Source organism: Oncorhynchus gorbuscha, linkage group LG16 (assembly GCF_021184085.1).
Source record: "Oncorhynchus gorbuscha isolate QuinsamMale2020 ecotype Even-year linkage group LG16, OgorEven_v1.0, whole genome shotgun sequence".
Lineage (NCBI taxonomy): Eukaryota > Metazoa > Chordata > Actinopteri > Salmoniformes > Salmonidae > Oncorhynchus > Oncorhynchus gorbuscha.
This window is the reverse complement of record NC_060188.1, coordinates 94,538,932-94,562,062: the sequence shown is the minus strand read 5'-3', so window position 1 is coordinate 94,562,062 and position 23,131 is coordinate 94,538,932. Positions and strand designations below refer to the sequence as shown.

The 23,131-nt window shown below is 47.2% G+C and overlaps 1 protein-coding gene across 1 annotated transcript in view; it reads left to right on the top strand.

Annotated features, from left to right (window-relative positions):
• The window catches only part of dcc (DCC netrin 1 receptor), a 670,683-nt gene that overhangs the window by 202,787 nt on the left and 444,765 nt on the right, over nucleotides 1-23,131 (top strand). Inside the window, 1 exon segment of the mRNA XM_046305873.1 lies at nucleotides 22,241-22,588. Within this exon segment, the coding sequence (XP_046161829.1) occupies nucleotides 22,241-22,588 (348 nt within the window).

Here is a 23,131-nt window from a genome sequence, read left to right as displayed (position 1 = left end):
ACTGGACTGTAATGAACAGATATCAGCACATAGATCATATCTCACTTCTGCACAGCCGCAAAGAGCAGTCAAACGTAGTGCACTTCGGGGGAATAGGGGAAAGGGTGCCATTTGAGATACAGACTAGACAAAGGACAGAGCCAGGGTCAGAAAACAGGAACTTTTCAGACCTGGGTTCAAATAGTATTTGAGATGTTTTGTTGTATGTGTTTGCCATAGTCTGCCTGAAGTGCCAGATGGACAGGGTTTTTTTTTTTGAGGTGTGAATCCGTCGTATCAGACAAGGTTCATCAAGGCACAACTAAAGCATTTGAAATTATTTTTAAATAGTACCTTAACCCAGGTTTGAATCTTTGACTACGAGCTAGACTTAGACCAAAGTACTCATAATATTACACCAAAAAAAGCGATTCTAGAGGTTCCCACGACTGGACTCTTTTATTTGACCCCCATTCCAAGTTTTCCCGAACAAAAATTAAAGATTGTAAAAACACCAGCAAGTCAACTCTACGAGATATTATTTTGGAAATCAGTTTCAAAGTATTTCCCCACTCATATATACAGTGGGGCAAAAAACGTGATTTTCGGGATTTTTTTACCTCATTTTGTCTCTCATAGTTGAAGTGTAACTAACCTATGATGGAAATTACAGGCCTCTCTCCTCTTTTTAAGTGGGAGAACTTGCACAATTGGTGGCTGACTAAATACTTTTTTTGCCCCACTGTATATATGTGATCGTATAAAAATATAAGCAAGGTTTGAAACTATTAATGTTTTAGTCAAATATTAAATCTGTTTGTGGCTTCTCGCGGGTAAATTTCTAGTTTACAAAGGATTTGTTATTATGTTCCCGCCCATTATATTATTATATCATATTAACTCACCATCCGCTCAAGTAAAACATAAACCAACGGCTAAATCTAGTTGATGATCCCTGTTCTACACCACATGGTCTCATAACGTTGTTGGTAAGCATTGCATGTACTGGAGGTTCAAATTGAGTCCCATATATACACGGTTTGTTCCAGGTATTTATCAATGTTTTAATTATGTCAGTTGTATGTTGTGTTGGGTGTCGGTGTGAAGATCAGATCACTAACATGTCTTGATTTCTTGAACGATTAATATTTATAACTAGAAGGAAGGAAGGTATTTTTTTACCTCATTTTATCTTGCCTATACAGTGCCATTTTGGATCCAGTGCATTTTGTTTTTGAAAGAGCACCACCTCAAGTTCTGTTACCTCAAGTTCTGTTACCTCAAGTTCTGTTACCTCAGGTTCTGTTACCTCAAGTTCTGTTACCTCAAGTTCTGTTACCTCAAGTTCTGTTACCTCAGGTTCTGTTACCTCAAGTTCTGTTACCTCAGGTTCTGTTACCTCAGGTTCTGTTACCTCAAGTTCTGTTACCTCATAATATGACATTTGTAATGTTACCTCAAGTTCTGTTACCTCAAGTTCTGTTACCTCAAGTTCTTTTACCTCAAGTTCTGTTACCTCAGGTTCTGTTACCTCAAGTTCTGTTACCTCAAGTTCTGTTACCTCAAGTTCTGTTACCTCAGGTTCTGTTACCTCAAGTTCTGTTACCTCAGGTTCTGTTACCTCAGGTTCTGTTACCTCAAGTTCTGTTACCTCATAATATGACATTTGTAATGTTACCTCAAGTTCTGTTACCTCAAGTTCTGTTACCTCAAGTTCTTTTACCTCAAGTTCTGTTACCTCAGGTTCTGTTACCTCAAGTTCTGTTCCCTCAAGTTCTGTTACCTCAAGTTCTGTTACCTCAGGTTCTGTTACCTCAGGTTCTGTTACCTCAGGTTCTGTTACCTCAAGTTCTGTTACCTCAAGTTCTGTTACATCATAATATGACATTTGTAATGTTACCTCAAGTTCTGTTACCTCAAGTTCTGTTACCTCAAGTTCTTTTACCTCAAGTTCTGTTACCTCAGGTTCTGTTACCTCAAGTTCTGTTACCTCAAGTTCTGTTACATCATAATATGACATTTGTAATGTTACCTCAAGTTCTTTTACCTCATAATATGACATTTGTAATGTTACCTCAAGTTCTGTTACCTCAAGTTCTGTTACCTCAAGTTCTGTCACCTCAAGTTCTGTCACCTCAAGTTCTGTTACCTCAGGTTCTGTTACCTCAGGTTCTGTTACCTCAAGTTCTGTCACCTCAAGTTCTGTCACCTCAAGTTCTGTTACCTCAGGTTCTGTTACCTCAGGTTCTATTACCTCATGTTCTGTTACCTCAAGTTCTGTTACCTCAGGTTCTGTTACCTCAGGTTCTATTACCTCATGTTCTATTACCTCATGTTCTGTTACCTCAAGTTCTGTTACCTCAGGTACTGTTACCTCAAGTTGTGTTACCTCAAGTTCTGTTATCACAACAGGCCGTGATTGGGAGTCCCATAAGGCGGTGCACAATTGGCCCAGCGTCGTCTGGGTTTGTCCGGAGTAGGCCGTCATTGTAAATAAGAATTTGATCTTAACTGACTTGCCTGGTTAAATAAAGGTTAAAAAAAATATTTTAAAAATAATATAGGAACGAACGGTGGTCTTTGTTTATAATGTAGGAACTAACGGTGGTCTTTGTTTATAATGTAGGAACGAATGGTGGTCTTCGCTTATAATGTAGAAACGAACGTGGTTCATCATTTATAATGTAGAAACGAACGCGGGTCATCATTTATAATGTAGAAATGAACGCGGGTCATCATTTATAATGTAGAAACGAACGCGGGTCATCATTTATAATGTAGGAACAAACGCGGGTCATCATTTATAATGTAGGATCAAACGGTGGTCTTTGTTTATAATGTAGGAACGAACGCGGGTCATCATTTATAATGTAGGAACAAACGCGGGTCATAATTTATAATGTAGGAACGAACGCGGGTCATCATTTATAATGTAGAAACGAACGCGGGTCATCATTTATAATGTAGAAACGAACGCGGGTCATCATTTATAATGTAGGAACGAACGCGGGTCATCATTTATAATGTAGAAACGAACGCGGGTCATCATTTATAATGTAGAAACGAACGCGGGTCATCATTCATAATGTAGGAACAAACGGTGGTCTTTGTTTATAATGTAGGAACGAACGCGGGTCATCATTTATAATGTAGGAACAAACGGTGGTCTTTGTTTATAATGTAGGAACGAACGCGGGTCATCAATTATAATGTAGGAACAAACGCGGGTCATCATTTATAATGTAGAAACGAACGCGGGTCATCATTTATAATGTAGAAACGAACGCGGGTCATCATTTATAATGTAGGAACAAACGCGGGTCATCATTTATAATGTAGGATCAAACGGTGGTCTTTGTTTATAATGTAGGAACGAACGCGGGTCATCATTTATAATGTAGGAACAAACGCGGGTCATAATTTATAATGTAGGAACGAACGCGGGTCATCGTTTATAATGTAGGAACAAACGCGGGTCATCATTTATAATGTAGGAACAAACGCGGGTCATCATTTATAATGTAGGAACAAACGCGGGTCCCCTGTGTGTGACTAATTTTTGACTTAGAATAAAAGGATGCTGTCTGAATAAATTAATCAGAATTGATTAATTCCCCAGGGCATTGATTTCTGTACCCTCACAGTGGGTCATGTTCATTAGGGCACGCCGTAGCAAAACGTGTTGCAGCGGAAAACAAGCTTTTCTTATTGGACAAGTTCACATAGTGCTACTACCTCCCCGTTTTCTGTTTTCATACTGCTTGGTCCATTATGTACCTATTGAACACAACCTTTGGTCAGATTCCAAGGCTTTGTCCTTCTAGAGAGGGAGAAGAGGGAGCGGTCCAGTCTATCATTATATTTCTACAGTCCGGTCTATCATTCTATTTCTACGGTCCAGTCTATCATTGTAGTTCTACGGTCCAGTCTATCATTGTATTTCTACGGTCCGGTCTATCATTGTATTTCTACGGTCCGGTCTATCATTGTATTTCTATGGTCCAGTCTATCGGTCCGGTCTATCATTGGGTCATTGTATTTCTACGGTATCATTGTATTTCTACGGTCCAGTCTATCATTGTAGTTCTATGGTCCAGTCTATCATTGTAGTTCTATGGTCCAGTCTATCATTGTAGTTCTATGGTCCAGTCTATCATTGTAGTTCTACAGTCCAGTCCATCATTGTATTTCTACGGTCCGGTCTATCATTGTATTTCTACGGTCCAGTCTATCATTGTAGTTCTATGGTCCAGTCTATCATTCTATTTCTACGCTCCAGTCCATTATTATATTTCGATGGTCCAGTCTATCATTATATTTCGATGGTCCAGTCTATCATTATATTTCGATGGTCCAGTCTATCATTATATTTCTATGGTCCAGTCTATCATTATATTTCTATGGTCCAGTCTATCATTATATTTCTATGGTCCAGTCTATCATTATATTTCTATGGTCCAGTCTATCATTGTAGTTCTATGGTCCAGTCTATCATTGTAATTCTATGGTCCAGTCTATCATTGTAGTTCTATGGTCCAGTCTATCATTGTATTTCTATGGTCCAGTCTATCATTATTTCTATTTCTATCTTATATTTCTATGGTCCAGTCTATCATTATAGTTCTATGGTCCAGTCTATCATTGTAGTTCTATGGTCCAGTCTATCATTGTAGTTCTATGGTCCAGTCTATCATTATATTTCTATGGTCCAGTCTATCATTGTATTTCTATGGTCCAGTCTATCATTATATTTCTATGGTCCAGTCTATCATTGTAGTTCTATGGTCCAGTCTATCATTGTAGTTCTATGGTCCAGTCTATCATTGTAGTTCTATGGTCCAGTCTATCATTGTAGTTCTACGGTCCAGTCCATCATTGTATTTCTACGGTCCGGTCTATCATTGTATTTCTATGGTCCAGTCTATCATTGTAGTTCTATGGTCCAGTCTATCATTGTAGTTCTATGGTCCAGTCTATCATTGTAGTTCTATGGTCCAGTCTATCATTATATTTCTATAGTCCAGTCTATCATTGTATTTCTATGGTCCAGTCTATCATTATATTTCTATGGTCCAGTCTATCATTATAGTTCTATGTTCCAGTCTATCATTGTATTTCTATGGTCCAGCCTATTATTCTATTTATACGGTCCAGCCTATCACAGTGAATATATTGGGCAGGGCACTGTCACACAGTCAGTCATGGCAGATATCACAGCTGTAGTGGGCCACAGTCAGTCAGTCATGGTAGATATCACAGCCGTAGTGGGCTACAGTCAGTCATGGTAGATATCACAGCCGTAGTGGGTCACAGTCAGTCAGTCATGGTAGATATCACAGCTGTAGTGGGCCACAGTCAGTCAGTCATGGTAGATATCACAGCTGTAGTGGGCCACAGTCAGTCAGTCATGGTAGATATCACAGCTGTAGTGGGCCACAGTCAGTCAGTCATGGTAGATATCACAGCCGTAGTGGGCTACAGTCAGTCATGGTAGATATCACAGCCGTAGTGGGCTACAGTCAGTCATGGTAGATATCACAGCCGTAGTGGGCCACAGTCAGTCAGTCATGGTAGATATCACAGCCGTAGTGGGCCACAGTCAGTCAGTCATGGTAGATATCACAGCCGTAGTGGGCTACAGTCAGTCATGGTAGATATCACAGCTGTAGTGGGCCACAGTCAGTCAGTCATGGTAGATATCACAGCCGTAGTGGGTCACAGTCAGTCAGTCATGGTAGATATCACAGCCGTAGTGGGCTACAGTCAGTCATGGTAGATATCACAGCCGTAGTGGGCTACAGTCAGTCAGAATGGTAGATATCACAGCCGTAGTGGGTCACAGTCAGTCAGTCATGGTAGATATCACAGCCGTAGTGGGCTACAGTCAGTCATGGTAGATATCACAGCCGTAGTGGGCTACAGTCAGTCAGTCATGGTAGATATCACAGCCGTAGTAGTCATGGTATCCACAGTCAGTCGTCATGGTAGATATCACAGGTACTATCCAGGTAGATATCACAGCCGTAGTGGGTCACAGTCAGTCAGTCATGGTAGATATCACAGCCGTAGTGGGCCACAGCTCAGTCATGAATGGTACATCCAGAGATATCACAGCTGTCTGAATGGTACATCCCAGATCAGTCATGTCTGAATGGTACATCCCAGAGATATCACAGCTGTCTGAATGGTATATCACATCAGTCATGGTAGATATCACAGATGGGCGTCTGTCTGAATGGTACATCCCAGAGATATCGCTGTCTGAATGGTACATCCAGCAGATCGTCATGTCACAGAATGGTCACATCCCAGTCAGTCATGGTAGATATCACAGCTGTCCACAGTCAGAATGGTAGATCCCAAAGATGGGCCACAGTCAGTGAATGGTACATCCCAGAGTGGGCGCTGTCTGAATGGTACATCCCAGATCGCTGTCTGAATGGTACATCCCAGATCGCAGTCAGTCTGAATGGTACATCCCAGAGATATCACAGCTGTCACAGTCAGAATGGTACATCCCAGAGTCAGCTGTCTGAATGGTACATCCCAGATCGCTGTCTGAATGGTACATCACAGATACAGTCAGTCAGTCATGGTAGATATCACAGCCGTAGTCTACAGTCAGTCAGTCATGGTACATCCCAGATGGGCTACAGTCAGTCAATGGTACATCCCAGATCGCTGTCAGTCAGAATGGTACATCCACAGATGGGCTGTCTCATGGTAGAATGGTACATCCCAGATATCGCTGTCAGTCAATGGTACATCCCAGACAGTCAGTCATGATATCTGAATGGTACATCCAGTCAGATCGCTGTCTGAATGGTACATCCCAGTGGGCTACAGTCAGTCAGTCATGTAGATGAATGGTACATCCCAGATCGCCGTGTCTACAGAATCATGGTACATCCCACAGCTGTAGTGGGCTACAGTCAGTCAGTCATGGTAGATATCACAGCCGTAGTGGCTGTCTGTCAATGGTACATCCCAGATGTAGTGGGCTGTCTGAATGGTACATCCCAGATCGCTGTCAGAATGGTACATCCCAGATACAGCAGTCTGAATGGTACATCCCATGGTAGATATCACAGCCGTAGTGGGCTACAGTCAGTGTCATGGTAATGCTGTACATCCCAGAGATATCGCTGTCTGAATGGTACATCCAGCAGATCACAGCAGTGTCTGAATGGTACATCCCATGGTAGATATCACAGCTGTCTGAATGGTACATCCCAGATCACCGTCTGAATGGTACATCCCAGATCGCTGTCTGAATGGTACATCCCAGATCGCTGTCTGAATGGTACATCCCAGATCGCTGTCTGAATGGTACATCCCAGATCGCTGTCTGAATGGATCAGAAGGTAAATGTCAGGCCACAGGGCAGCATGTGTCCCCTCCCTGTATCAATCTCAGTAACCTGGGGTGCATCCGAAGGCAGGCAGGTCAAATGTAGGTGAACGGGTCGTCATTTGGCACTCAAGCCCAGATTCCCAGGCTTTGTCCTCCAGAGTGAGGAGGAGGAGGAGGAGGAGGAGGCGGAGGAGGAGGAGGAGGAGGCGGAGGAGGAGGAGGAGGAGGAGGAGGAGGAGGAGGAGGAGGAGGGAGGCGGAGGAGGCGGAGGAGGAGGAGGAGGAGGAGGCAGAGGAGGAGGAGGAGGAGGAGGCGGAGGAGGATGATGAGGAGGAGGAGGAGGAGGAGGAGGAGGAGGAGGCGGAGGAGGAGGAGGAGGAGAGGTCAGAGGAGGAGGAGGAGGAGAAGAGGTCCAGCCTGACACATTGAATATATTGGTCACGTTGTAGTGCCTGGGCACCGTTTCGGGAGCTGTGCTGCTCATTTCCTCATGTTTGACGGAGATCTTTTACTGACAGGCTGTTTTTATGTGGCTGTCTGGGGTGTTGTCGTTTGGGATGCAGCCTAACCCCAATCCTCCTCTCCCCTTCTCCCCCTCCCCATCTCCCTCCTCTCCCCCTCTCCCCCTCTCCCCCTCTCCCCCACTTCTCCCCCTCCCCCTCCCCATCTCCTCCTCTCCCCTCTCCCCCCTCCCCCTCTCCCCTCTCCCCCTCCCCCTCTCCTCCCTCTCCTTGTTTCTCTCTCCCTCTCTGTCTCCCCTCTCCTCTCTGTCTCTCTCTCTGTCTCTCTGTCTCTCTCTCTCTCTCTCTCTCTCTCTCTCTCTCTGTCTCTCTCTCTGTCTCTCCTCTTCTCCTCTCTCTCTCTCTCTCTCTCTCTCTCTCTCTCTCTCTCTCTCTCTCTCTCTCCTCTCTCTCTCTCTCTCTCTCCTCTCTCTCTCTTCTCTCTTGTTTCTCTCTCTCTCTCTCTTCTCTCTTGTTTCTCTCTTGTTTCTCTCTCTTCTCTCTTGTTTCTCTCTCTCTCTCTCTCTCTCTCTCTCTCTCTTGTTTCTCTCACTCTCTCTCTCTCTCTCTCTCTTTCTCTCTCTCTATCTCTCTCTGCGTCTCTCTCTCTCTCTCTCTCTCTCTGTGTATCGTTCTCTCTGCTTGTTTGGTCTCTCTGGTTGTTTGGTATGCAGTCTAACCCCCAGCCCATTCCCCTTTCCTCCTCCTCCTTTTCGTCTGTCAGTTCATGGCTTCTTCAAACCATCCCCCTTCCCTTGTCAGTGTGAAAGAGGGAAATGGGGATTTAGACATTTTTTTACAATTCTACTCCCTCTTCCTGGTGATGACATGAGGCAGACCATAACAAAGTCCTCTCTCTCTCTCTATCTCCCTCCTCTCTCCCTCTATCTCCCTCTTCCTGGTAATGACATGTGGCAGACCGTAACAAAGTCCTCTCTCTCCATCTTCCCCCCTCTGTCTTTCCTCTTTATTCTACTGTTTCCATCTCTCTGTATCCCCCCGTTCCCCCTACTCCTCTGTTTCCATCTCTCTGTATCTCCCCCGTTCCCCCTACTCCTCTGTTTCCCCCTACTCCTCTGTTTCCATCTCTCTGTATCTCCCCTGTTCCCCCTACTCCTCTGTTTCCCCCTACTCTCTGTTTCCATCTCTCTGTATCTCCCCCGTTCCCCCTACTCCTCTGTTTCCCCCTACTCCTCTGTTTCCATCTCTCTGTATCTCCCCGTTCCCCCTATCCTCTGTTCCCCCTACTCCTCTGTTTCCACCTCTCTGTATCTCCCCCGTTCCCCCTACTCCTCTGTTTCCCCTACTCCTCTGTTTCCACCTCTCTGTATCTCCCCCATTCCCCCTACTCCTCTGTTTCCACCTCTCTGTATCTCCCCCGTTCCCCCTACTCCTCTGTTCCCCCTCTCCTCTGTTTCCATCTCTTCAAACCTGTATCCCTCTGTTTCCCCCTACTCCTCTGTTTCCATCTTCTGTCAGTTTCCATCTCTCTGACTCCTCTGTTTCCAATCTCCCCCGTTCCCCCCTACTCCTCTGTTTCCATCTCTCTGTATCTTCCCCGAAATCTCCCCCGTTCCCCCTACTCCTCTGTTTCCCCCTACTCCTCTGTTTCCATCTCTCTGTATCTCCCCGATCCTCTGTTTCCCCCTACTCCTCTGTTTCCATCTCTCTGTATCTCCCCGTTCCCCCCTACTCCTCTGTTCCCCCTACTCCTCTGTTTCCACCTCTCTGTATCTCCCCCCCCCTACTCCTCTGTTTCCCCCTACTCCTCTGTTTCCACCTCTCCTCCCCCATTCCCCCTACTCCTCTGTTTCCACCTCTCTGATCTCCCCCCGACATCCTCTGTTTCCATCTCTCTGTATCTCCCCCCGCCCCCTAGACCCCCTATAACAAAGTTTCCCCCTACTCTCTGTTTCCATCTCTCTGTATCTCCTCCGTCCCCCCAACCCTCTGTTTCTCCTCTGTATCTCCCTCTTCCTGTTTCCACCTCTCTGTAACTCCTCTGTTTCCATCTCTCTGTATCTTCCCCGTTCCCCCTACTCCTCTGTTTCCATCTCTCTGACCCCCTACTCCTCTGTTTCCACCCCTCTGTAATTCCCCCTACTCCTCTGTTTCCATCCCTCTGTATCCCTCTGTTTCCCCCTACTCCTCTGTTTCCCCCTATCTGTTTCCACCTCTCTGTATTCCCCCCTGTTCCCCCTCCCTCTGTTTCCATCTCTACCCCCCGTTCCCCCTACTCCTCTGTTTCCATCTCTCTGTATCCCCCCGTTCCCCCTACTCCTCTGTTTCCCCCTACTCCTCTGTTTCCATCTCTGTTTCTCTCTCTGTATCTCCCCTTCCCCCTTCCCTGTTCCACCCTACTCCTCTGTTTCCCCCTCTGTTTCCACCTCTCTGTATCCCTCTGTTTCCATCTCTCTGTATCTCCTCCGTTCCCCCCTAACCCTCTGTTTCCATCTCTCTGTATCTCCCCGTTCCCCCTACTCCTCTGTTTCCACCTCTCTGTATCTCCCCCGTTCCCCCTACTCCTCTGTTTCCATCTCTGTATCTCCCCCCCCCCTACTCCTCTGTTTCCATCTGTTTCCCCCGTTCCCCCCTACTCCTCTGTTCCCCCCTACTCCTCTGTTTCCATCTCTCTGTATCTCCCCCGTTCCCCCCTACTCCTCTGTTCCCCCTACTCCTCTGTTTCCATCTCTGTATCTCCCCCCGTTCCCCCTACTCCTCTGTTTCCCCCTACTCCTCTGTTTCCACCTCTCTGTATCTCCCCCATTCCCCCTACTCCTCTGTTTCCACCTCTCTGTATCTCCCCCGTTCCCCTACTCCTCTGTTCCCCCTACTCCTCTGTTTCCATCTCTCTGTATCTCCCCCGTTCCCCCTACTCCTCTGTTTCCATCTCCTCTGTTCCCCCTACTACTCTGTTTCCCCTCTGTATCCCTCTGTTTCCCCCTACTCCTCTGTTTCCATCTCTCTGTATCTCCTCTGTTCCCCCCAACCCTCTGTTTCCATCTCTCTGTATTCCCCCGTTCCCCCCTACTCCTCTGTTTCCACCTCTCTGTATCTCCCCCGTTCCCCCTACTCCTCTGTTTCCATCTCTGTTCTTCCCCCCCCCTACTCCTCTGTTTCCATCTCTCTGTATCTCCCCGTTCCCCCTACTCCTCTGTTTCCCCCTACTCCTCTGTTTCCATCTCTCTGTATCTCCCCGTTCCCCCTACTCCTCTGTTTCCCCCTACTCCTCTGTTTCCATCTCTCTGTATCACTCCTCTGTTCCCCCTACTCCTCTGTTTCCACCTCTCTGTATCTCCCCCCCCCTACTCCTCTGTTTCCCCCTCTCCTCTGTTTCCACCTCTCTGTATCTCCCCCATTCCCCCTACTCCTCTGTTTCCACCTCTCTGTTCTCCCCGTTCCCCCTACTCCTCTGTTCCCCCTACTCCTCTGTTTCCATCTCTCTGTATCTCCCCCGTTCCCCCTACTCCTCTGTTCCCCCTACTCCTCTGTTTCCCCCTACTACTCTGTTTCCACCTCTCTGTATCCCTCTGTTTCCCCCTACTCCTCTGTTTCCATCTCTCTGTATCCCTCCGTTCCCCCAACCCTCTGTTTCCATCTCTCTGTATCTCCCCCGTTCCCCCTACTCCTCTGTTTCCATCTCTCTGTATCTCCCCGTTCCCCCTACTCCTCTGTTTCCATCTCTCTGTTCTTCCCCCCCCTACTCCTCTGTTTCCATCTCTCTGTATCTCCCCCCGTTCCCCCTACTCCTCTGTTTCCACCCCTCTGTATTCCCCCCATTCCCCCTACTCCTCTGTTTCCATCCCTCTGTATCCCTCTGTTTCCCCCTACTCCTCTGTTTCCCCCTACTCCTCTGTTTCCACCTCTCTGTATTCCCCCTGTTCCCCCTCTGTTTCCATCTCTCTGTATCCCCCGTTCCCCCCTACTCCTCTGTTTCCATCTCTCTGTATCCCCCCGTTCCCCCTACTCTGTTTCCACCTCTCTGTATCTCCCCCGTTCCCCCTACTCCTCTGTTCCCCCCTACTCCTCTGTTTCCATCTCTCTGTATCCCCCCGTTCCCCCTACTCCTCTGTTCCACCCTACTCCTCTGTTTCCCCCCTATCTCTGTTTCCACCTGTATCCCTCTGTTTCCCCCTCTCTGTTTCCCCTATCTCCTCCTCTGTTTTCCATCTCTCTGTATCTCCCCCCCCCTACTCCTCTGTTTCCACCTTCTGTATCTCCCCCGTTCCCCCTACTCCTCTGTTTCCATCTCTCTGTATCTCCCCCGTTCCCCCCTACTCCTCTGTTTCCATCTCTGTTCCCCCTTCCCCCTACTCCTCTGTTCCCCCTACTCCTCTGTTTCCATCTCTCTGTATCTCCCCCGTTCCCCCTACCCTCTGTTTCCACCCCTCTGTATTCCCCCCATTCCCCCTACTTCTGTTTCCATCCCTCTGTAGCCTCTCTGTTCCCCCTACTCCTTTGTTTCCACCTCTCTGTATTCCCCCGTTCCCCCTACTCCTCTGTTTCCCCCTACTCCTCTGTTTCCATCTCTCTGTATCCCCCCGTTCCCCCTACTCCTCTGTTTCCCCCTACTCCTCTGTTTCCATCTCTCTGTATCCCCCCGTTCCCCCTACTCCTCTGTTTCCCCCTACTCCTCTGTTTCCATTTCTCTGTATCCCCCCGTTCCCCCTACTCCTCTGTTTCCATCTCTCTGTATCTCCCTGTTCCCCACTACTCCTATGTTTCCATCACTCTGTAGCCTCTCTGTTTCCCCCTACTCCTCTGTTTCCATCTCTCTGTATCCCTCTGTTTCCCCCTACTCTTCTGTTTCCACCTCTCTGTATTCCCCCGTTCCCCCTACTTCTCTGTTTTCATGTCTCTGTATCCCCCCCGTTCCCCCTACTCCTCTGTTTCCCCCTACTCCTCTGTTTTCATGTCTCTGTATCCCCCCCCCGTTCCCCCTACTCCTCTGTTTCCCCCTACTCTTCTGTTTCCACCTCTCTGTATTCCCCCCATTCCCCACTCGCCTCTGTTTCCATCTGTCTGTATCCCTCTGTTCCCCCTACTCCTCTGTTTCCATCTCTCTGTCCCCCCCGTTCCCCCTACTCCTCTGTATTCCCCCCGTTCCCCCTACTCCTCTGTTTCCCCCTACTCTTCTGTTTCCATCTCTCTGTATTCCCCCGTTCCCCCTACTCCTCTGTTTCCATCTCTCTGTATCCCCCCGTTCCCCCTACTCCTCTGTTCCCCCTACTCCTCTGTTTCCATCTCTCTGTATTCCCCCCATTCCCCCTACTCCTCTGTTTCCATCTCTCTGTATCCCCCCGTTCCCCCTATCCTCTGTTTCCATCTCTCAGTATTCCCCCATTCCCCCTACTCCTCTGTTTCCATCTCTCTGTATACCCCCGTTCCCCCTACTCCTCTGTTTCCATCTCTCTGTATCCCCCCGTTCCCCCCTACTCCTCTGTTCCCCCTACTCCTCTGTTTCCATCTCTCTGTATTCCCCCCATTCCCCCTACTCCTCTGTTTCCATCTTTCCCCCCCGGTCCCCCTACTCCTCTGTTCCCCCTACTCTCTGTTTCCATCTCTCTGTATCCCCCCATTCCCCCTACTCCTCTGTTTCCATCTCTCTCCCCCCCCGTTCCCCCCTACTCCTCTGTTCCCCCATACTCCTCTGTTTCCATCTCTCTGTATCCCCCCGTTCTCCCCTACTCCTCTGTTCCCCCTACTCCTCTGTTTCCATCTTCTGTATTCCCCCATTCCCCCTACTCCTCTGTTTCCATCTCTCTGTATCCCCCCATCCCCCTACTCCTCTGTTTCCATCTCTCAGTATTCCCCCCATTCCCCCTACTCCTCTGTTTCCATCTCTCTGTATTCCCCCGTTCCCCCCTACTCCTCTGTTTCCATCTCTCTGTATCCCCCCGTTCCCCCTACTCCTCTGTTCCCCCTACTCCTCTGTTTCCATCTCTCTGTATTCCCCCCATTCCCCCTACTCCTCTGTTTCCATCTCTCTGTATCCCCCCGTTCCCCCTACTCCTCTGTTCCCCCTACTCCTCTGTTTCCATCTCTCTGTTCCCCCCATTCCCCCCTACTCCTCTGTTTCCATCTCTCTGTATCCCCCCCGTTCCCCCTACTCCTCTGTTCCCCCATACTCCTCTGTTTCCATCTCTCTGTATCCCCCCCGTTCTCCCCTACTCCTCTGTTCCCCCTACTCCTCTGTTTCCATCTCTCTGTATCCCCCCCGTTCCCCCTACTCCTCTGTTTCCCCCTACTCCTCTGTTTCCATTTCTCTGTATCCCCCGTCTGTTTCCATCTCTCTGTATCTCCCCTGTTCCCCACTACTCCTATGTTTCCATCACTCTGTAGCCTCTCTGTTTCCCCTACTCCTCTGTTTCCATCTCTCTGTATCCCTCTGTTTCCCCCTACTCTTCTGTTTCCACCTCTCTGTATTCCCCCCGTTCCCCTACTCCTCTGTTTTCATGTCTCTGTATCCCCCCCGTTCCCCCCTACTCCTCTGTTTCCCCTATCCACTGTTTTCATGTCTGTATCCCCCCCGTTCCCCCCTACTCCTCTGTTTCCCCCTACTCTTCTGTTTCCACCTCTCTGTATTCCCCCCGTTCCCCACTCTCTGTTTCCATCTGTCTGTATCCCTCTGTTCCCCCTACTCCTCTGTTTCCATCTCTCTACTTCCCCCTACTCCTCTGTTTCCCCCTTCCCCCTACTCCTCTGTTTCCCCCTCTCTCTGTTTCCATCTCCCCCCGTTCCCCCTACTCCTCTGTTTCCATCTCTCTGTATCCCCCCTGTTCCCCCTACTCCTCTGTTCCCCCCTCCTCTGTTTCCATCTCTCTGTATTCCCCCCCCATTCCCCCTACTCCTCTGTTTCCATCTCTCTGTATCCCCCCGTTCCCCCTACTCCTCTGTTTCCATCTCTCTGTATTCCCCCATTTCCCCCTACTCCTCTGTTTCCATCTCTCTGTATTCCCCCGTTCCCCCTACTCCTCTGTTTCCATCTCTCTGTATCCCCCCCCGTTCCCCCTACTCCTCTGTTCCCCCTACTCCTCTGTTTCCATCTCTCTGTATTCCCCCCATTTCCCCCTACTCCTCTGTTTCCATCTCTCTGTATCCCCCCGTTCCCCCTACTCCTCTGTTCCCCCTACTCCTCTGTTTCCATCTCTCTGTATTCCCCCCATTTCCCCCTACTCCTCTGTTTCCATCTCTCTGTATCCCCCCCCCTACTCCTCTGTTTCCATCTCTCTGTATCCCCCCCCTGTTCCCCCTACTCCTCTGTTTCCATCTCTCTGTATCCCCCCGTTCCCCCTCTGTTTCCATCTCTCTGTATCCCCCCCGTTCCCCCCTACTCCCCCTCTGTTTCCATCTCTCTGTATCCCCCCCGTTCCCCCTACTCCTCTGTTTCCCTCTCTGTATCCCCCGTTCCCCCTACTCCTCTGTTTCCATCTCTCTGTATCCCCCCGTTCCCCCCTACTCCTCTGTTTCCATCTCTCTGTATCCCCCGTTCCCCCTACTCCTCTGTTTCCATCTCTCTGTATCCCCCCCGTTCCCCCTACTCCTCTGTTTCCATCTCTCTGTTTCCCCCTGTTTCCTCTTTATTCTATCTGTGAGCCACCACACCCCAAAGCCTTTCTCTGGTCTTTGTTTCCATCTCTCTGTATCCCCCCCGTTCCCCCTACTCCTCTGTTCCCCCTACTCCTCTGTTTCCATCTCTCTGTATCCCCCTGATTCCTCTTTATTCTATCTGTGAGCCACCACACCCCAAAGCCTTTCTCTGGTCTTTGTTCAGTCTGTACTATTTCACTGACTGTCTGTCTGTACTAGAAGAGACTAGTCCTCTGTAGTGGAGAGTTTGGGGGAAAGGTACCAGCCAGACACCACCTTTTGTTGCTTACATGACAATGTCTTAATGTGAAGTGTTTTTTCAAATTACATTTATTAAAAATAAAAAATAAATGAATTTCCCAAACTTTGTATCTCTGCTAAGTTTGTCTGAAACTATTTTGTGTGCAATGACATGAACTGCTGTTTGTCTTCTGTCGTACTAAAGTGAGACAGAACAACACAGAATGATCTCTTCTCTATATAGTGCACTACTTTAGACCAGAACCCTATGGAACCCTCATCAGAAGTAGTTCACTACATAGGAATAGGGTGTCATTGGGGCGCAGACAATACTTTCTGCATGTATTACTCACATTAGCACCTTGCAGAGAGGATCGCGTCTTTCTCTCATCTCCCTCATAACGAATAGGAGGACACAGAGAGAGAGAGGGGGAGGGAGGGAGGGAGGGAGGCAGGGGAGGCAGGGGGAGGGAGGGAGGGAGGGAGGGAGGGGGAGGGAGGGAGGAGGGAGGGAGGGAGGGAGGAAGGAGGGAGGGAGGGGGAGGGAGGGGGAGGGGGAGGGAGGGGGAGGGAGGGGAATGAGAAGAGAGGGGGTTCATGTCCCTGCTCTACAGAAGATGAAAGCCTGAAAGGTGACTCTCTAAAGTTTATGCATTTGTGGGATTTGGGAGCCATGTTTCTACCTGCTCATGTTTCTGCTGTCAGAATTATTTTACATGTATTTATTTTTATTTCCCCTTTATTTAACCAGGTATTTATATATATATTTATATATATATATATATATATATATATATATATATATATATATATATATATATATAACCCTAACCCTTTATTTAACCAGGTTGGCCAGTTGAGATCAAGTTCTCATTTACAACTGCGACCTGGCCAAGATAAACACAAACAACAACACAGAGTTACACATGGAGTAAACAAACATACAGTCAATAACACAGTAGAAACATGTGTATACAGTGTGTGCAAATGGAGTAAGGAAGTAAGGCAATGAATAGGCCATAGTGGCGAGATAATTACAATGCAGCAGATTAACACTGGAGTGATAGATGTTTAAATGATGATGTGCAAGTAGAGATACTGGTGAGCAAAAGAGCAGAAAAACAAAAACAAATCTGGGGATGAGGTAGGTAGTTGGTTGGATGGGCTATTTACAGATGGGCTGTGTACAGCTGCAGCGAACGGTAAGCTGCTCTGACAGCTGATGTTTAAAGTTGGTGAGGTTATAAATATGTATGAATGTTAGGTTGGAACCAGTGGAGGCTCCTCAGAGGAGGAAGGGGAGGACTGTCCAACGCAGTACATTTTATTAAAGAATGATGGAGGCCACTGTGTTATTGGGGGACCTTCAATGCTGCAGAAATGTTTTGCTATCCTTTCCTAGAGCTGTGCCCTTTGACACAATCCTGTCTCGGAGCTCTCCTCCTCCGACCTCGTGGCTTGGTTTTTGCTCTGACATGCACTGTCAACTGTGGGAACTTATATAGACAGGTTTGTGTTTTTTCCAAATCATGTCCAATGAATTTGAATTTGCCACAGATGGACTCCAATCCAGTTGTAGAAACATCTCAAGGATGATCAATGGAAACAGGATGCACCTGAGCTCAATTGTGACCGAATAGATTTGGATTCGGTCTTACGTAGCAAAATATGAATTTGTGTTTTTATTTTATATTCGATAAAAGTAGAGACGCAGATCTACAAATATGTATATAAGGAACAATGGGAACGTAATTCCGCTTGGAAAGTTGACAAACTTGTAACCGCACTTTTGAGAAAATGGCCTTTGAATGTTTTGTTACCTACTGGAGAGCTCTCCTTTGTCTCCACCCATTCAGCATGGTTCACACCCTTTAAAGCCTTAGACCACACCCATTCAGCATGGTTCACACCCTCTTAAGCTTTAGACCACACCCATTCAGCATGGTTCACACCCTCTTAAGCTTTAGACCACACCCATTCAGCATGGTTCACACCCTCTTAAGCCTTAGACCACACCCATTCAGCATGGTTCACACCCTCTTAAGCTTTAGACCACACCCATTCAGCATGGTTCACATCCTCTTTTAATCCTTAGACCACACCCATTCAGCATGGTTCACACCCTCTTAAGCTTTAGACCACACCCATTCAGCATGGTTCACACCCTCTTAAGCCTTAGACCACACCCATTCAGCATGGTTCACACCCTCTTATGCTTTAGACCACACCTATTCAGCATGGTTCACACCCTCTTAAGCTTTAGACCACACACATTCAGCATGGTTCACACCCTCTTAAGCTTTAGACCACACCCATTCAGCATGGTTCACACCCTCTTAAGCCTTAGACCACACCTATTCAGCATGGTTCACACCCTCTTAAGCTTTAGACCACACCCATTCAGCATGGTTCACACCCTCTTAAGCCTTAGACCACACCCATTCAGCATGGTTCACACCCTCTTAAGCCTTAGACCACACCTATTCAGCATGGTTCACACAGGGTATCCTGGTGGTTAGAGTGTAGAGGCGGCAGGGTACCCTGGTGGTTAGAGTGTAGAGGCGGCGGGTAACCTAGTGGTTAGAGTGTAGAGGCGGCAGGGTACCCTGGTGGTTAGAGTGTAGAGGCGGCAGGGTACCCTGGTGGTTAGAGTGCAGAGGCGGCAGGGTACCCTGGTGGTTAGAGTGTAGAGGAGGCAGGGTATCCTGGTGGTTAGAGTGTAGAAGGGCGGCAGGGTACCCTGGTGGTTAGAGTGTGAGGCGGCAGGGTACCCTGGTGGTTAGAGTGTAGAGGCGGCAGGGTAACCTAATGGTTAGAGCGTTGGGCAGGGTACCCTGGTGGTTAGAGTTCAAATCCCGAGCTGACAGATACAAATGGTGGTTCTGAGTGAACAAAGCGGTTAGGGTTAGTATTGTAATGGTTTAGAGCGTTGGACTAGTAACTGGAAGGTTGCAAGTTCAAATCTCCGAGCTGACAAGATACAAATCTGTCATTCTGCCCCTGAACAAAGCAGTTAGCCCACTGTTAGTATTGTAGTCTGTAGTATTATTGTAGTAGATATGACAGCAGTACTATAGTCTGTAGTATTATTGTAGTAGATATGACTGCAGTACTATAGTCTGTAGTAGATATGACTGCAGTACTATAGTCTGTAGTATTATTGTAGTAGATATGACTGCAGTACTATAGTCTGTAGTAGATATGACAGCAGTACTATAGACTGTAGTATTATTGTAGTAGATATGACTGCAGTACTATAGTCTGTAGTAGATATGACTGCAGTACTATAGTCTGTAGTAGATATGACTACAGTACTATAGTCTGTAGTAGATATGACAGCAGTACTATAGTCTGTAGTATTATTGTAGTAGATATGACTGCAGTACTATAGTCTGTAGATATGACAGCAGTACTATAGTCTGTAGTATTATTGTAGTAGATATGACTGCAGTACTATAGTCTGTAGTAGATATGACAGCAGTACTATAGTCTGTAGTATTATTGTAGTAGATATGACTGCAGTACTATAGTCTGTAGTATTATTGTAGTAGATATGACTGCAGTACTATAGTCTGTAGTATTATTGTAGTAGATATGACTGCAGTACTATAGTCTGTAGTAGTATTGTAGTAATAATAATATATGCCATTTAGCAGACGCTTTTATCCAAAGCGACTTACAGTCATGTGTGCATACATTCTACGTATGGGTGGTCCCGGGGATCGAACCCACTACCCTGGCGTTACAAGCGCCACGTTACAAGCGCCATGCTCTACCAACTGAGCTACAGAAGGATCTGCAGTAGTAGATATGACAGCAGTACTATAGTCTGTAGTATTATTGTAGTAGATATGACTGCAGTACTATAGTCTGTAGTAGATATGACAGCAGTACTATAGTCTGTAGTATTATTGTAGTAGATATGACTGCAGTACTATAGTCTGTAGTAGATATGACTGCAGTACTATAGTCTGTAGTAGATATGACTGCAGTACTATAGTCTGTAGTATTATTGTAGTAGATATGACTGCAGTACTATAGTCTGTAGTAGTATTGTAGTAATAATAATATATGCCATTTAGCAGACGCTTTTATCCAAAGCGACTTACAGTCATGTGTGCATACATTCTACGTATGGGTGGTCGAACCCACTACCCTGGCGTTACAAGCGCCACGTTACAAGCGCCATGCTCTACCAACTGAGCTACAGAAGGATCTGCAGTAGTAGATATGACAGCAGTACTATAGTCTGTAGTATTATTGTAGTAGATATGACTGCAGTACTATAGTCTGTAGATATGACTGCAGTACTATAGTCTATAGATATGACTGCAGTACTATAGTCTATAGTGGTATTGTAGTAGATATGACAGCAGTACTATAGTCTGTAGTGGCATTGTAGTAGATATGACTGCAGTACTATAGTCTGTAGTATTATTGTAGTAGATATGACAGCAGTACTATAGTCTGTAGATATGACAGCAGTACTATAGTCTGTAGTGGCATTGTAGTAGATATCTGATAAGGCTGGTCCTGTGAAGACAAGGCAGCAAGGCCTGTGAAGAAAAGGCTCGGAGGATGTACTCTGAGCTCTCTTCTGTATTAGTATAGAGAAACAAAATGGTGCAGGATATGAGGTGTGTGATAGTGGGTAGCTGGATAGGGGATGTGTGATAGTGGGTAGCTGGATATGAGGTGTGTGATAGTGGGTAGCTGGATAGGGGGATGTGTGATAGTGGGTAGCTGGATATGAGGTGTGTGATAGTGGGTAGCTGGATAGGGGGTAGCTGGATATGAGGTGTGTGATAGTGGGTAGCTGGATAGGGGGTAGCTGGATAGGGGATGTGTGATAGTGGGTAGCTGGATATGAGGTGTGTGATAGTGGGTAGCTGGATAGGGGGATGTGTGATAGTGGGTAGCTGGATATGAGGTGTGTGATAGTGGGTAGCTGGATATGAGATGTGTGATAGTGGGTAGCTGGATATGAGGTGTGTGATAGTGGGTAGCTGGATATGAGGTGTGTGATAGTGGGTAGCTGGATATGAGATGTGTGATAGTGGGTAGCTGGATATGAGGTGTGTGATAGTGGGTAGCTGGATATGAGGTGTGTGATAGTGGGTAGCTGGATATGAGGTGTGTGATAGTGGGTAGCTGGATAGGGGATGTGTGATAGTGGGTAGCTGGATATGAGGTGTGTAATAGTGGGTAGCTGGATAGGGGATGTGTGATAGTGGGTAGCTGGATAGGGGATGTGTGATAGTGGGTAGCTGGATATGAGATGTGTGATAGTGGGTAGCTGGATATGAGATGTGTGATAGTGGGTAGCTGGATATGAGGTGTGTGATAGTGGGTAGCTGGATATGAGATGTGTGATAGTGGGTAGCTGGATATGAGATGTGTGATAGTGGGTAGCTGGATATGAGATGTGTGATAGTGGGTAGCTGGATATGAGGTGTGTGCTAGTGGGTAGCTGGATAGGGGGATGTGTGATAGTGGGTAGCTGGATATGAGGTGTGTGATAGTGGGTAGCTGGATATGAGATGTGTGATAGTGGGTAGCTGGATATGAGGTGTGTGATAGTGGGTAGCTGGATATGAGGTGTGTGATAGTGGGTAGCTGGATATGAGATGTGTGATAGTGGGTAGCTGGATATGAGGTGTGTGATAGTGGGTAGCTGGATATGAGGTGTGTGATAGTGGGTAGCTGGATATGAGGTGTGTGATAGTGGGTAGCTGGATAGGGGATGTGTGATAGTGGGTAGCTGGATATGAGGTGTGTAATAGTGGGTAGCTGGATAGGGTGATGTGGGTAGCTGGATAGTGGGTAGCTGGATATGGGATGTGTGATAGTGGGTAGCTGGATATGAGATGTGTGATAGTGGGTAGCTGGATATGAGATGTGTGATAGTGGGTAGCTGGATATGAGGTGTGTGATAGTGGGTAGCTGGATATGAGGTGTGTGATAGTGGGTAGCTGGATATGAGGTGTGTGATAGTGGGTAGCTGGATATGAGATGTGTGATAGTGGGTAGATTTGATTTGATTTGATTTAGCTGGATATGAGGTGTGTGATAGTGGGTAGCTGGATAGGGGATGTGTGATAGTGGGTAGCTGGATATGAGGTGTGTAATAGTGGGTAGCTGGATAGGGGATGTGTGATAGTGGGTAGCTGGATATGAGGTGTGTGCTAGTGGGTAGCTGGATATGAGATGTGTGATAGTGGGTAGCTGGATATGAGGTGTGTGCTAGTGGGTAGCTGGATATGAGGTTTGTGCTTGTGGGTAGCTGGATATGAGGTGTGTGATAGTGGGTAGCTGGATATGAGGTTTGTGCTAATGGGTAGTTTATAAAATATAAAATAAATCTTACAAAATGTCTATATAAAGCAATGTTTTCGGGGAGGACTTGGGTCCAGTGGTTTAGTGGTATAATTTTAGGTGCCGTATCACACCTTCTATTTTATGATTTCAGTTTGTTACCAACTTTAATTGAGGCAGGACTATGTATTGAATACAATCGTGTTCGTGGACTATGCTCTGAGACTAAACCTCTCCTTCCTCCACCTCTCTCTTTCCTCCAGGTGCAGAGACCTCATCGTCATCTCCGTCCCAGACAGGCCAGGTGTTCGTGGACTTCAGCTTGGTTCTGGAACCCCAGGACACGGTGACATTACGGGGCGGTGTTCTCCAGCTGGACTGCGAGGCTCAGTCAGATCAGGGTATTCCAGTTATCGTCTGGAAGAAGGACGGGGTGCTGCTCAGCGCCGTGGTGGACGAGAGGAGACAGCAGTTCCCTAACGGGTCTCTAGTGGTCCAGAACGTGGTTCACTCACGACACCACCGACCTGACGAGGGGTTCTACCAGTGTCTGGCAGCGCTGGAGGGAGTGGGGGCCATAGTCAGTCGCACGGCTAAAGTCACAGTCTCTGGTAAGACCTTTACTTAGTTAATCCTGTAAACAGTGACTAATGTCCTCCATTTCACTCGGCTTCGGGGGAAGTTTTTTTATAGGTTGCACTTGTTGAGGGTGGTTAGAGCTGTGGTATGTATGCTCCAAATCAAGAGGGGATTTCATACCGTAGGTCGTAGAGAAAGGAAAAGGGGGGAAACCTGGTCAGTTGAACAACCGAATGTCTTCGACCGAAATGTGCCTTCTGCATTTAACCCAACCGAATATAAAGCTATTGTGAGATAGTATTATCATCTTATATCCAGTTTTGTATTGGTTTCTTGAGGGACGTCTCAAATTATTTCTAGGGCCTCATTTCTAGCGCCCTTGTGTTTAGGGCCCTTCTTTCCAGGGCATTATTTCTAGTGCCCTTGTGTCTAGTGCCCTTCTTTCCAGGGCATTATTTCTTGTGCCCTTGTGTCTAGTGCCCTTCTTTCCAGGGCATTATTTCTAGTGCCCTTGTGTCTAGGGCCCTTCTTTCCAGGGCATTATTTCTAGTGCCCTTGTGTCTAGGGCCCTTCTT